The sequence below is a fragment of the Anser cygnoides genome, chromosome 5 (assembly GCF_040182565.1).
Source record: "Anser cygnoides isolate HZ-2024a breed goose chromosome 5, Taihu_goose_T2T_genome, whole genome shotgun sequence".
In the NCBI taxonomy this organism is placed as follows: domain Eukaryota; kingdom Metazoa; phylum Chordata; class Aves; order Anseriformes; family Anatidae; genus Anser; species Anser cygnoides.
In genome coordinates, this window is record NC_089877.1 from 2,964,743 (window position 1) to 2,980,550 (window position 15,808).

The window sequence follows — 15,808 nt, forward strand, 5'->3', positions numbered from 1 at the left end:
AGGAGCTCTGGGGCCTCCCACCTTGAGTTGAGAACATTAATTAAAAAAAAAAAAAAAAAGGCAGCCACAGTTAGTAACTAATAGGCATGGTGCAGCCAGTGTTGGAAAGTCCCTAGCTGAAGGGGGTGGGGGGGGGGGGCGCGGACGGGACTAAAATCTTTCTAGTGTTGCAGGAGTTTTTTCATTCCATTAGTGACAAATTTATGGCACTTTTTAATCCCTCTCTTTTGTTCCCTTTACCTAGCACAGAGCAGTAATTTCGTACTTGCTACATGACAAATAGAATTCATTTCCTAGGGTACCCACTGGTGTATTAGCCACACACACTTTTTTTTTTTTTTCCTCTCTCAAAAATTATTTACCTAAAAATGCTTTATTTAATCAAGATAAAATTCAGTGCAATTATTTTCAGCTCACTTGTACCGAGATAGATGGTGTGGCTACTCTTCCACACGGAACTGCAAGCCTGAACATTTTTTTGTTTTGTTTTAAATCTCCCCCCTCACATCCCACCCCTTGGAACTCCCCAGGATACAGATAGTGTCCTAACACAATGTTGCTTCACCATATAGGCTGTGCATACAGGAAAGGTAAACTGAAGTAATAAGAGTTGCTGGAAACCTGCCTGTTACAGTTTGGGAATGAGGAAAAGTAGAAGTCTCATACACCAGCACCATAAATGGTCACAGAGCAAAAATCCTGTCGTGGCTTGGGAGAAAAGAAGACTGATACTGTGCTATTGTTTTGCAGGATGTTCTTCCATCAGCAGAAGGTAAACCAGAACTGGGCAGACAGGATTAAGCCTTCCAGCACATTGTACTGAGGCATCAAGAACAGAAGAAACAGCATCCTACTGGTTTCTGCACAGGTAAATCTGCTGTGTATGAGCGACACTAGATTTTTGCAAGGCATGTTTCAGGGATGGCACAGACACTTACTTAGCATCACATTTCATTGAGGAGAGCCTCTCCATGATCAGACTTATTTCTCTCTTGGAGTAAGAATGCTGTAACCTCAGGGCTCACCAGAAATGATCATGCACCAGTAGGCTGTGGGTTGTTTTTCCATACTGCGCTGGTTCATGAGATGTGGTGACTCTGACTCACAGCACTGCTCTCTCTTTGAGCAGTATGTTTGGGGTGTAGCTTTAATGGACTTATTCTAAAGTGGAATTTTTAGCTCTAAATGCAATTGGTCAGCTTTTAAGTCCCTTCCCTCCCCCCCCCCCCCCCCCCTTACTGTGCAACACTTCACACAAAGCGTTTCCTTAATTTGTCAGAGCAAGTGGGGATAACAAAATTAACAGATTTGGCTCATTTCCTCATCTAATAGCAACTAAGAAAAAATGAAATATGTGGATGACATTTTAGTTAAGGGCCTGTTTTGCCTGCAGAGGCACATGTCTATATGTGCCATCATACCCTAACTGCAGCCATTTTCATTAACTCACTAATAAGAGGAAGTATAAATTAATTTCCCATCTGCCATGCTTTGCATTTCAGAAATTACCTAAACTGCACCCTCAAAATACTGTTACTGACTGCTGCTGTTTAACATATGTTCATATTTAATGTGGCTTAGAGTATAATGATTCTGACATAAGTGTTGCTATTCTTAAGATATACTGTCTCTATGACTACTGCTGTTATGGCTTTAAACCAAATCCCATTGGTCATACTATTAAGGGTATATTTGTTCCACCAACGTGGAAAGAAACCGATGCAAAAAGAAACCCAAAAGAAACTGATACAAAAAGCCAGCAGTTCATTCAGAAATGTAAATGACTTCGTATTACTTTATTAAATAGCCAATTCTAAAGAACAGTAACAAATATGAAAACATGCATCATTTGGTGTTTTTTTAAAAAATACGTGTCCAAAACAAAGACTGTTAGAAAAATTAAAAAGTTTTAGGCCCAAGGCACCTTCTTCTTTCCACATAAAAGGTGTTGGGTAGTTATAAATACTGTTCCACCTCCTTTAGCAAAGTTTAACAATGTATACATTAGTATTTCCATTACAGTTTTTTTTCACATTTCATTGTAAACAAAATCAATTTTAAAAAATGCCTTGTTAGCAAGCTTAAGGAACTATTGCTGTCCTGTACAGTAAATACAAATAGGAAGAGCCTCAATTTACCTTCCATTTTAATCAGTACTCCATTTACCAAAACATTAAAGATTTCAATTAGTATAAAAATATAATTAAAAGACCAAATGACTGCAAAGATTCAGTATTTCAGTGAGTCTTAGTTAACAGGCAAATAAAATGCTATGGAATTCCAAATCTGAAGTTTGTTTCTGTACAGCTTCTGCTCTTCTGAGAGCTGAGTATCACAATGGTGTATACAAATGCACTGGTTATCCATTAGAAACAGTCACTTTTTATTTACCACAAATAATTTAGCATTTAGCTGAACTAAAAAGCACGTGCTAAAAGATGGTTTTCCATGTTTTGTGTATGTACAGAGGTCAAAGCTAATTAACAAACCACTTCAATGGGCACCTGCTCTTTGCAAGGCAGGACTTCCTCTTGCATTACATTTTGGAATCTGGCCTCCAATAAAGAATAAGACAAAACAGAGCGCTGCATCTATAGCAATGGTAATTGTATAATCAAATTTCTTGCATAAACATGGCCAAATATCATCTGCATCAAGGCTTGTACATACCATCAAGTTCCATTCATCCACTTCAGAAATCTGTAAGTCAAAACTGTACATCTTTTAAACCATGAACCGAAAGCATTATGGTTTTCTAAGCTCTGATTTTTTTTAAGCACTTCTCAAGTACGAGGCAGTAACAAGCTCAATCTTGCATGACCGCTTTTTCCAAACGTTTTACAGCGGCATTTTGAACATACCTATTTCCAATTCTTTTGTTTGGATTCCTGCAAACAAAGGACACAAAAATCAGACCAGCCAGGAAACAGCAGCAACAGGCACCCAGTGATGTCAGCCTACTCTCAGTAGAGAAGAAGATATTAAGCACTAACCCCACATGTGAAGAGCAACAGGCACATACAGAAAAATGAAAGGAGACTAAAAGAAAGGAAAGGTAGTGCTCTGTCTCAGAGTTGGACAGAACCTTCAGGATTGACTTAGCCTGGGCTTAAATTATTACTAACTGAACCAATATAACAATTGTTTCCCTTGCTTTTCGGAATGAAAATGATGCTGCCTGAATGGTTAGATGCTGTCAGATTGTTACAGGCTAGTATAGAAACAATACTGTCAAAGGCTACATTTGAATAAAAATCTTGAGTTGAAAAGTTTTGTATGAAAGAACAAAGTATCTGAAAACGTGAAGGAAAACAGCAAGTACTGTCAGACACCACACATTATAGTTACTGAGCCCTTAGTAGATACTCCTATGTGGTAAACGGTATTTCCTTTTTAGAAAGACCCAACCTGCTGGGTAAACTAAGATCTTCAAAAGAGCAATAATGAGCTGTTCTGTGCAAAGCAGAATGAACAAAGGTGGGCTTCTGTTCACAAATGGTATGTCAGCTACCGTTGTTACTCAGAAGTGGCTTTCTTCCCTTTCCAGCTCTTTTGTCTTTGCTCCAGTTCTGCTTCAGTGAAGGCTGCCGGGCCCCAGTTTGTGATTAAGTGAGGATTCTTGGAACCTGGAAGACAAAGTGCAATACTTGAAACAGGCATTTCCGACAGTAACATCACTCACACACCATCAGTGGGGCAGAGTTGGAGTTGCCACAGGATGATTCTGTAAGTGCTGTCTCTTCTGTGACTGGAATCCCTCTCAAAGGTGGCCTGCCTAACTGAGGAGGGAGGAATGCCTGGGACACAGTCAGTGAAGGTGCTTAGTGTGAAAAGTTCTCAACTGCTGCCACCTTTGGCATCTTTATCTCCAATTGCCCCTGCAAAATAGTTGTATAGAAGTAACTGTTTTCTGTTATTCTTGCTGTTAAAGATGTCCCTAAGGGAAAGCAATCTCTCCAGCACAGCATCACAAAGACACTTTCCTGTAAGGCTGGCATGGTATTAATTAAGCTAAAAAGTTAAACTTTTTCTAAAAATCCAGTAAATATTTTAGATACCTTTACTTTGTGGTTTTGGCAATCAGCATTTAGGCTAATTGCATTAAACACCCAAAAATGCAATGTTCAGGTAGATCCTTGTGTTGTTTAAAAATAAATAAGTAAAAATTTAAAAAATAAATAGTTTTAGCAGGGACAGTAAAGACTTGAAAGTTTCTTATGTTTAATTTTGCTCAGATTTCAACACATCCTAGGTATGAGGCTTTAATACTAATTAATCCTTCTCTCAAGCAACTATGAGCCTGTATTTGTTCCCACCATCATCATTAAATTTATTTCAAACAAAACCAAATCCTCAGGGGGCACTAATCTTATCAGTAAAGATACTGCAGTGCTTACACTATACCGCACAAAACGTATTTTGAAGGTCTGGTGCCAACAGTGTTTTCATAATGCATTATATTGCAGAGTAGCAAACTTTTTTTTTCTCTATTTGGGTTCTGAATGCAGAATAATTCTTCCATTCTGAGGGAAGACCTATTATGATCAGCAATTCTGACAAATGTAGTAGTTATAGGCTGTAGTGAAACCAGTAAGCTACAAGAAAAGGCAGACTTCAATAAATAGCTAAGTGATGCAAGTATATGAGATGGAATTAATACAGTGTTTTTGTTATTTTTCTGTTGATAACATACCTGGCTCTATTAGTCGAATTAATCCCTCATGATGAGCTACTTTATCTTTCCAAGTCTTGGTGTTATTAGCTGCTGTTTCCAACTTCTTTTTAACCTCCTGAAATAAAATAGAGCCCATTTGCAAACAAGAACAACTTAATTTATATAAAAAGACAATGCCTCCTTTTAAACCTAAAGACTGTACAATACTATGTCAGCCTGCCCTCTGTTTAGTATAGACAGGACCATTTCATTTCAGATTAACATTTTAACTATTACAGTCAGTCACTAACGGTATAAAAGCAAGCCCTCAAACCAGGTTTTATAAGATTGTCTAGCTGCACAGTTAGGGTTAGTCTTCATGAAGACTGAAAACACACACAAACTATAGTTTCAAATTAGAGACTATCTAGAACTACTATGTTCTGATCTACAATGTTCTAGTGGACATTACAATAAATCATAAAACATAAGCTAGGAAATGGACCACTGCTGATAGCCCAAGCACGGAAGAAGTATTCTTCTGTCTAAATTGGTCTTTTGGTCAATTGCAAACGTAAGACTAGAATGTTTAACGATTTCTAAAATATTATGTCAATTATTGCAGTGACCTACTCCACCATTTCTCTTCTGATTTTCTTGTTTGTTTTGTAAGTGTAGTATATTCCAGATGTTTAGATAACAGTAGATGTATTCTGGATGTCTAGATAACAGTGGTATTTTATTTTATGTACAAAAAGCCTGGGATGTCATTTAAAAAAAAGTTGAGTATTACCTGAAAGCAACTCTACTGATTGTGCCAGATGTAACACCAACACAGTAAGTTGTAAAATGGGCAAAAAATACTCCATCTGGGCCTGTTCTTGTAGTCGCTGCAGTATTCTGTGCTGGTCAAGACAGCTCAATAGTTTGTCCTTCACAGAACTCATTCCAAGGGCACAGAAGACAGCATAAACACACTCCCAAGTTAAACAGATATCTAGCTGTGTTTTGTTTCCTGACCTAAACAGATGCAGGATTAATACCTCCCTAGCCATAGAAAGTATGTAGAAATTCAGTCTCTGTAGTCACTGGATTCTGATAAATTCTTTATATTTATTCCATGAACACAGCTACTGGCCTACACCAAAAACACTCAGTGGAACAGAGAACAGCCCTGGCACTTGGGACACCAGGCACTGCTGAATTTGAGAATTCATTTGACAAAACTCCATTTGAGAATCTGGACTAATTCCTAGCTATCCTTGACATAATTCAGTGCTTAAATACCTTTTTAAGGAGCAAGGGCTTACAGTAGCACATCAATTTTTGTCTGTAGAAGACAATATTGCCCCATTAAATTATCAAAACATTGCAAGGATAACTAATTCAAAAGTATAAGGCATTGGGTTATGACAGCAACAGGACTGCACATGGATAGTTAGTCTATAGCATAAGACAAATGTATACAGAATATTTCAGGATATGATCAAGCTGGCTTGCATGTGAATTGGGATAAAATAATAAAGGGGGGGGTATGTCTGAAACCTATCCTCTTCCTCAAATATATCTACTGATCTGGGGGGAAAAAAAGAAAAAGACATAACTATCCTAGCTCTACTTAAAAATCTTTTGTTTACTAATCTTTAAACAAGCATGAAATGGACAAACTTCAAATTCAGTTAAACTACTGCACATCCAGCTAAGCATGAGAGTCAAGATAAACAGAACAGCTCACCTCATATTGCTCAAGGGCCTCCTTCCTTTCCAGTTCAAGCTGTTCCAGTTGCTGCATAGCAACTTGAAGAGCCTGTTCCTTTATCATTCTCTGGTTTTCTAGCTCTTGCTTCTCTGCTTCTGTCATCTGAATGGTCTGCTGCTGCTGCAAGTGCCATTTTTCCAGTTCAGCTCTCTTTGCTGACTCTTCTTCCAGTAATCTGCAATGGGGATTGAGATGTTAACTGCACTTTAAAGTAAGCTGTATCCATCATGTAGCATACACAGAGGAAAGCCAAGCTAATTATTGAGGAAAAAAAACAAAACAAAACCACTCAGGAAGGAGGGAAAAAATTACTGCTTCTTGGCTTGTATTCAGTGTAACACTGAAAATCATGCCAGAAGTGCAAGCAGACTCACTGCTACAAAGGGCTATTCAGAAAATGTAGTCGATAATGCAAACGCACAACACTGAAAACCACAGAAGAAACAAACGTGCATGAGTTATCTTAACTGTCTTAGGAGGACTGACTATATGAAGAAAGAAATCACACTAAACGAAGCCCATATGAGTAAGAGAAGACTTAACCTTTTATCAGTTAAAATTTAAACCTGTGATAAAATGTAACAGCAAGTCATATTTACAGTTAGTGCTTTATAAAACATAACAAAGTTTGTACAGAATGATCTCAATTTTGGATGTGTGGACAGGCACAATGCCTGATGAAAAATAAGTGAGCCTGCTTTTCTGGAATTGCTTGCATTTTGAACACTTTGCTGGGAGGCAAGACTAGCTTAAAGTGCAAAGATGGTAGATATTTTTTTCTTAAGATCTGAAGGCTAAAGGTGATATTTATGGTTTTCATATATGTTTCGATTAGCAGGGGTAATGCTCAGCAATCTTTAAAAGTAGAATACAGTTGTTTAATATTGCAGTGAAACAGAAATAAGTCACTACTAGGTAAAATGCATACCTGGCTTGAAGTTTCCTTACAGTTTCTTCATCTTGACGTGCCTGTTTTTCAACCTCCAAAGCTTCCTGTAGCTGCTTATACATTTCTTCCAGCTCACGTACTCTCTGTAAATACTGTTCCAGTTCAGATGACTTCTGAGCGACTTGCTCTTCCATTTTTTGTCTCACCTAGCAAAGTAAATTGAGGACACACATGAGCTACCATTCCATTCAGGTTTCCAATATTGAAGGAATTACCAGGTTTCTCTCTGATAGCATTTTCAGAGAGACCTTTTCCCGCTACCAGCAGAGCAGAACTGATAAAATTGAGTCAAGATTTGTAGCTGTGTAACTAAGAAAGTAAGGAAGAAAAAAACCGTGGTCACTTACATTGGCCTACTGCATGCTGCACAGGATTTGTACAGTGGTTTAAACCTATCTTCAATCAGTTTGATCGCATCACTTGATTTACAAGTACACACTAAACTGAAGGAAGAAAAAGCTTGTAGAGTGTCTAGACACAAAGATCAAGCTCATTTAATTACACTCAACTTGTTTCCTCAGGCAAGTCCTCCCTTGGCAGTAGCAGATTTCACACATATCTGGATGCTGGCACTGCAACTTGAGACGTCAAAGGTTGGACACCAGCTAGGGATCTTGGCTTTGCTAAGAGAAGAGCAACTATAACAAAAGAGTGAAGGTAAGTGGTAGAGGAAGGTGAAAGAGAAGCTGAATGTCCATGGTCATTCAGCCTCTGATCTGATTTCCCCTGTTTCACTGACCAGAGCAGGAAACTAGGGGTGATGTGGCACCAGAGCCGACCGTCCTGTTTGGCTCACACTGTCGTTGAGCTGAGGGGGGATAAAGCACCAAAACCTCAGCATTTAGTAATACGTAACATTTACTTCACAGAAGATAAGCAGTGCTCCTTAAGTCAGCAAAAAAAAAAAAAGCTTGTTTCAAGTGTGATAGGATGGCCTGTCCTGCTCCACTGCTCAGTGGACTGCTTTCCCTCAGCTAACCTAAATCCCACTGACCCAGAAAGCGAGCGTATTCAACAATTCACACTCATCCCATAAAGTACCACTGCACGTGCATTTGTCCTGAGATGTTCCATTACATCAGCCTATTTCTACTTCTTTTCTGCAGCTGACAGAAGAACTTATTATACCAGACAAAACCCTTGAAGATCAAAAATAAGTTGTTCTATAAATCCTTGGCATGATATGCCGTGCAGCATTTTAAAGCTGCAGTTTTTCTTTAATGTTGCATGTGTATAAATACAAAAGAATGAACAGTATAAAAAAAGAACAGTTTGGGGAATATAATCAACTCAGAAAATTCCTAAAATACACTTTAATTATACCTTTGTATGTGTTATATGAATATACAAAACGAACCAGTCTCAAGTTCTTCATCCCTGAAAACTGCAGTCTTCAGTCTGTGTTTTATCTTGTAAACAGTTCATTCTATTCATGATTTTCCAATAATATTTAAGCTCTGATTGCTATACAAATTGTAGGCAGGGTGTTTCAATTCTTTTTTCACTACTAAATATATTTTATGTCTCTAGTAAATGTAATGCAGACTGCACTCAACTTCCTGCAAATTCTGCTGAAACCTTTCAGTGATTGCCTATGAGGGAAGTCATTGCTGAAAGCGCTGCTCACTATGTGGAATTATAGCAAAAAGCCATGTGCACTACTCACCATTTTTTCTCTCTCCAGCTCCAGACTGAAGCGATCTTGTAACTCAACTTGAGTCTGAAGTCTTTTCTTTTCCTCCTCTGCAGCACGTGCAGCTGCTGCTTCCAGTTGCTGGAATAGAAAGAAGGATCAAGAAAAGAAGGAAAAAACAATTTGTAAAAACTAAGCCATTTGGGGGAAATTGAATTTAATTATTTTTATTTAAAAGGAAGAAGCTTTCAAAAGTATTACAGTGCCAACTGTTTGTTTTTTCTTAAACTCTCTGAGGTTACTGTCAACCTCCAAATATAATTTTTAGTCTTATTGCAAGACAATTTTCAATTTACAAATGAAAAATCAATTATCAGATTTCCTCCAAGTTTCCTTTGAGTTCTACTTTGCAAAACCAATAGAAATGACTGTATTTCCTTCTCTATCTCACACAGGATATAAAACTATTACAGAAAACCACATTCCAGGCAGGACTGCACAAGAGTTACAACAGTGAAAACATGACAGCATATATAGTGTTCATACAGAAACAGAAGTGAGACATACTAAATTGCCATGGGAATGCAGAAGTGCCACAAAGGTTGATTATAATAAAGCAATTGTGCTATCATGAATCACAATCCCTTTAACATCCCCTAAATTGCCATGTAAGGTAAATGAAATTATAGTCAGTAACTACCATTTGAACATTAGGGGGGAAAAATATCCTCAGAACTACAGACATGTAAACAGCTGCTGGTGCCGTCCTGACTTCTTGCAACTTATTTAACATTTTTTTGCATCAAGATGCAAATAAATAGATGCAAATAAATAAGATACAAATAAAGAGATAGCCATTGCATTTTTTCCTTTCATCTAGGCTTCAATAGTGTGTATGTTTAGAATGCTTAGAAGGTTAGAAATGTACAAGTACTAGTCAAAGCATTAACAGTACTGAAAACAAAATAATTCTTTCACAGATTTTTTCCAGAGATCAGATTCTGTACAGAAAACAAGCACCCTTTTGTAATATGCCAGGCTGGTGAATTTGCTTCCACAGACCCTCAGTAAGAGAGGGATACCGTTCATTTTTCAGTATTTGGGATGGTCCAACACTTAAATCATTTTCCTCTCACACAACCTATGTGAACTAATCAGAGACCTAAACAACTAAAACTGCCAAGCCAAAACTCAAAGTAATTCCTTTAAGTGCTAATCCTATTCTAGCCTAAAATAGATGGGGAGAAGGGCAGAAAGCTCCTCGTTTCTCTTTTTAAGCCATAGAACATAGTACAGAAATGTTCTCCTTTGAAAGGCTAAAAATTACGCTACAAGTCTTTTAGAAGTATTATTCCTCTTCTGTAATTGGTAAGCATATAATTGGGGTCAAACTTAAGATGCTGTTTAAGTGAAATTTCCTTTTGATTTCCTTCCCCACCTTCAAATTAAATAAACATTGCCAATACTGAACTGCAATGGCAAATGACCCCTTGAGGTAACCAGCAAGAGTAGGTGCTAGGCTTTTGCCAGCCAGTTCAACAAGAAAATACACATTTGTCCACTCTTATCTCTTATCAGCAGTTTCCTGTTTAGTTCATGTCAGATCACATCAGCTGCTGGCTGGTAAGGTTACTGGCTATTCATGACAACTAGGGAAAAGTTGCAAAATGTGAGAACGGGGGTGGGGGGGGGAGTGTCAACAAGAACACATCATTGCAGGAGGAGTTAAGGAGTTAGCACAGTCTCTGAGTTCTATTCAAGACTCCAAATTGAAAGAGTACACAAGGCTTGTGCATGCTCTCTTGGTACAAAAAAAACTTACCTTTCAGTCTATTCAGCATGCATTTCTCAAAATTCCATTTCAAGATATGAAAAAAACAACTATTTTAGACAAAGGAGCTTATTCTTCTGAAATTTTTAAGTGCAGGAGCTATCAAGATAAAAGCCAGTCTTGGGATGCACTTTGGCAGCTGCTATGCAAGTGCTGGCTCTCACCCATCAGGAGCAAATTGAACTTTAGAGAACAATACAGTTTCCTGAACCATTCACAAAGCCTTTTCCTTGAAGATTACTTTTTAAGAAACAAAAACAAACAAAACAACAACAAAAACTAATCAAACAGTTTAAATTCTTCCAGCATAGCAGCTCCCCAATAATTCATGTCAGAGACTAAATTATCTTCCACCCTGTAGTTTACCTGTTGTGATTTCAGCAACACTCCCTGCCACCTGTCAACATCTTACTGCTCCTTTGGGGTTGCTCTCATGTCATCTTCCCCCACTTTATCTCCATGAAGTAAACTCAACACAGAAAGTCATCCTTATGATTTCTGTTAACAGGCATTATTACCAGTAACTTGTAGGTAAACACAGGCTACCTTTTAAAGCATATTTTGCATTATGAATCTTACACACATGGTAGAGTATAGGTGCTAAAATGAAATAAAAAGTGTTTTCCCCACTGTCAAACCAAAGATACATTTTGGGTGATTTGAATTTGCTTTCTAGACTCACCACCTTTAACACACACTCGCAATATTTGTAGTGGTTTTTTTTGTTTGCTTTTTGCTTTTTTCTTCAAATAAGCTAGTGTTTTAGCTAGCGTTTTTCATTTAGGAAAAACTCAAGCACTGAGGCAGATCTGTCCTAAATGGGAATGCAAAAAAAAAAAAGAATGAATTTAGGAAGATAGTGAACAAAAGACTCTAGAGTAAGCATAGATCGGGACTGCTCTAGCAGCAGGGCCTCCATTCAGCAGCCAAGATGTTAGGCAGCAATGAGGAATTTAATGGCACTCAAGGCTATTTCAGTACACACTCCCCATTACAAGATATCACAGCAATAGGAGGTAGAAAGTATATCTGAGTAATAAAGTCTCTGTGAAGAACTATTACAGAGGCACTGCTTGTTCTAACATACAAAGATCCATCAGCATGTTCAGTCTACTGTCAGAGCATGCAGCTGCAGCAGAGGCACCTTTGGTCATTAGATGTAGGATAAAACCTATCTACGAGGAAATTAATTTATTGAGAGAGACTTCTGCTAAAACTCAGAAATTCCTAGTGCAGTTTTCAAGTTTCTAGAAGTCAATTCAATGTTAACAAGGAACATACATTTAAATGGTTTATAAATGGCTGGTATGTTTCTCAGCTCTACAAATCTCTCCCAAACTACTATAATAAAATTATGCCAATACATACTCACAAAAATCAATGTGCATCTTTGGATTCACTGTAAATTCAATTTATATCTGTGAAAACTACGTCTGTGTGAAGAGACTCCTCCACACAGTTCAAACAACAACTCTGGAAAAACTACCTACGGAAATCTTAATGGAAAGCCCCAATTTTGGCAGACATTCCCAACAGGAAGAGGAAAAAAAAAAAAAAAGAAGAATCAACCAAACAATAATGAGTAACTGACAAGACTAGATTCTCCAGTCCCTGAACCCCATCCACACCACAGTCGCAGTTCTCCTTCACACTAGCTTCACAAGACCTTCTTATGTACAGGCCTGGGCCACGTGAGTTAACCCCAAGGCCACTTGATCAGACCTTAGAAGCTGCTACAGTCAATGCTTAAGGCTTTATGGCAAGCTGACCCAGCAGACCTATTTACTTAGTGGCTTGAGCTGACATAAGCTCAACTCCTCTGCAGGAGTTCCCTTCATGTGTCTGAACACCTGAACAGGAAATAGATGCCAAATATACTTCAAGAAGCCCATCTCAACCACAGAGACCGAGCTTAAAGCGTGAAGGTCAGCAGCTTGTACTCCCACCTTTCTCACAGTCTCTAGTTCCTTCTGCTTGTTCTCGTTGGCTGTTTGCAGTTCTTTCATCTGCCGCTCCAACTCTTCTTGCTCAGCTAACAGCTTCTGGCGCAACTCTTTCCGTTTTTGGCGTGCTTCTTTGTGAGGTGGAGGACTCCCTGCTCTCAGCAGGCTCACAGTGGTCTGTATGGCTGGAAGGGATCATGCAAGGCAAAGGGAGAGGAACTGTACAACCCCAGTGAAGAAAAATGCTAAACTTTCTGGACAGCCTAGGTAAATAAATACCTGCGTTGTTCTTTTTGGTTTGTTTTTAATGTATTTTTAAACCAGAAATAACTTGTTGATTCTCCTAATTCTCATCAGGCTAGCTGTCAACACAAACCACTAGTAAAAGACAGTTTTCAATAGTCTGTGTGCCACAAGGTCAGGCAACTCCAATGCATTCTGCCAATTCCAATACTGATTTCTAGCATGCAGTGGACATACAAATCATTTGTATGCCTAGCTACGCAAAAACAACTTCACAATTTCCCACTCCCGAGATTCGGTGACTCTAATCAAGAAGTAGATTATGTTATCAAGGATATAGTTGCACCTATTTTCTTATAACCAATCTTAAACCCCTTTTTATTCTCACTGTTATTCACAAGAAGAACATTCTTCCAGTTTAAAAAGTTCTCATTTACTTATATTCAAGTAAGGAAATACACACACAGCAAAACTGAGGAGTAGTTGATGCTTTATCTGCCATTGCTGTAAAAAAATATCTCATTTGGGCATTTTGGAATCAAGTAATTCTTCATACATCAGACTTCAGTGCAATTAAATACGTGCTTCAGGTAAAAAGGGCAGTGTGAATGGAAGCACGCAGCTCCAGATATTAAAATGCTGTACATATTTCAATGGTCTTGGCAACAGTGGCTTTGCAAAGGCTTCTACCTCACCCTGCAAAAGATGCATGTAACCATCATTCAGCATATTACCTGGGAAGGTCTCACAGAAGGAGTAACTCCTTCGTGGTAACAGAGAAGGAAGCCCCAGTTACAGCCTTATCCTCAGTTCATCAAACCACACTACCTCAAGCAAAACCATAAAATTAAAGCCAATTTATGATGCTGAACTGAACAAGCCTTCCCTTTCTCCCCAAACTAACAATTTTCTGTGTATTCCCTGCCCTTTCCCACATGCGCAGCCATACAGAAAAAGCAAACAATAACAGCAGTTTCATTTTGGTTATTGGCTGCTTAAATTGAGGCACCTGATTGAAAGAAGCTGATTCCCACTACATGGATCATTAGTCCTTCCTGAATCGCCAGTTCCTTGAAGATCACTTCCCACGTGCACAAAATGGAAATACCAAAAATTATAAGACTGAGAATTTTAGATTTGAGTAAAGCACTTCTGTAAGACTCCAGCTTACTTTGACAGGACTTTAAAAGTTTTGGAGCCTTACCTTGAATCCACTCCTGCTTCTTCTTTTTATCAGAGGCACTGATCTCAAAGCTTTTATCAAGACACTTTATGAGAAAAAGGCATTTCTTTCCATCTTTGTCAGGCAATGCCTGGAATGGATAACAGGATTATTGTCACAAACATTTATTTTAAAATTATATTCTCAAGCCCTATTTCTGCAGTTCCCTCTTACATATCTACAAATTCCACTATTAATAATGTTTATCAAAAGAGGGGGTATGGACTGGTTCATATAAAGTAAAAAACATTCTGTTAATTAAAGCTCTCAGGAGGTCCACCATGCTCACAAAAAAGAATAAATTCCTATCTTTAGAGACAGTCATGGTTGGTTGGTTCTTGTTTTTTTGTTTTATTTTTACCTCTACGCAACAGTTGCCATCCAGTATGATGTCTCCCTTCTTGTCCTTTAAATCTTCACTTACATAGTAGGAAATAATATTAGGTTTTAGTACAAACCACCGTTCTGTCCAGTTTTTCCTTTTGTGACCTTTTTTCAACATATAACCCTGGAAAGGAAAAAAAGATAAAGATAGCTGAAATGCTTGGCCTGTGTTGAATCTCTTGGTCTTTTGGTTAGGTGGCCTAAAGGTCCAGCAGACTACCCAGAAAAGTTAGATCAAGGCCCTACAGACTTCCCCTACATGTTTCCATTCCTAATACCAGCACACTGGTATTGTTTAGCCCATGAGAAACCACCTACTGTTCTTCTGTCCTGTTTTTAAGTAACAGGGTTAACTGAATAATTATGCCAGTATTAAGTCATTATTATGACTCCTTGATGACCTTTACTATTTAATTTTCTTCATTCAAGTAGACATTTGCCATCACTGAAATTCATGGCTATTGCTTTAATGACAGATGTTATAAATAGATACATACATATCAACCCTCTTTGGATGCACACCCCAGTGATAGATACGGACCTAGACACCCTGTATCACCACCTCGACACCATCTGGGACACGTTCCCAGGTACAAAGCAAAAGCACCTCTGTCCTGGGAGTGGCCCCACCCTGCCGGTACACTCATTTACTTTACCCTGCGACAGAAGTGACCCTGCATAAGCTGCTTCTATGAGCACGTTAGAGAAACTGATAACAGAACCATTCTCTTGGTGACTTCATTGGACGGGAGACAGCAACACTGGTCAAGTTTGGATTGTGTCTTAAGAGAACCAAGTTGTATCTTGATTTAAATGTTGTCAAGGTTTCACTCACAGTATTTTACTTGTACAGAAAGTTGATTCAGTCATCTTTTAGGAAAAGAGAAACACTTTTAAGCAAGTCCTGAATCTTGCTATTAGAAAGAGTTTTTCAAAAGAAGGAAGAGAAGGCCACACTTTGTCACTGAGCTTTATAAAAAGACTAAAAATTGCAATAATCTGTAATGATAACAGGTGTCATGATCAAATCATCCACGTTTATTGAATATTAACTTATCTAAAATATAAGCACTAAGTGCAGGTGTACTAGTAACCCTTTTATACTTTATCCAGTACAGTGATGGCAATTCAAAAGCCATCTCCTGGAAAAGAGGGTGCACAGGGAACGATACAATAGTTGGTTGCTCTTT

At 38.3% G+C, this 15,808-nt stretch overlaps 1 protein-coding gene across 2 annotated transcripts in view; it reads right to left on the minus strand.

Annotated features, from left to right (window-relative positions):
• Positions 1-1,775: 1,775 nt before the first annotated feature.
• SWAP70 (switching B cell complex subunit SWAP70) overlaps positions 1,776-15,808 on the minus strand; it is a 41,596-nt gene continuing 27,563 nt past the window's right edge. The window contains exons 5-13 of one of the 2 annotated variants that reach the window (XM_048070168.2): positions 14,596-14,742; positions 14,217-14,325; positions 12,773-12,954; positions 9,029-9,136; positions 7,342-7,508; positions 6,390-6,588; positions 4,694-4,790; positions 3,512-3,626; positions 1,776-2,888 (exon numbers count right to left, since the gene is read on the minus strand). In XM_048070168.2, the coding sequence (XP_047926125.1) occupies positions 3,517-3,626; positions 4,694-4,790; positions 6,390-6,588; positions 7,342-7,508; positions 9,029-9,136; positions 12,773-12,954; positions 14,217-14,325; positions 14,596-14,742 (1,119 nt within the window). In that variant the 3' untranslated portion in view covers positions 1,776-2,888; positions 3,512-3,516. Of the gene's footprint in view, positions 3,627-4,693; positions 4,791-6,389; positions 6,589-7,341; positions 7,509-9,028; positions 9,137-12,772; positions 12,955-14,216; positions 14,326-14,595; positions 14,743-15,808 lie in introns of both variants that reach the window. The other variant, XM_048070167.2, reaches the window with a different exon arrangement.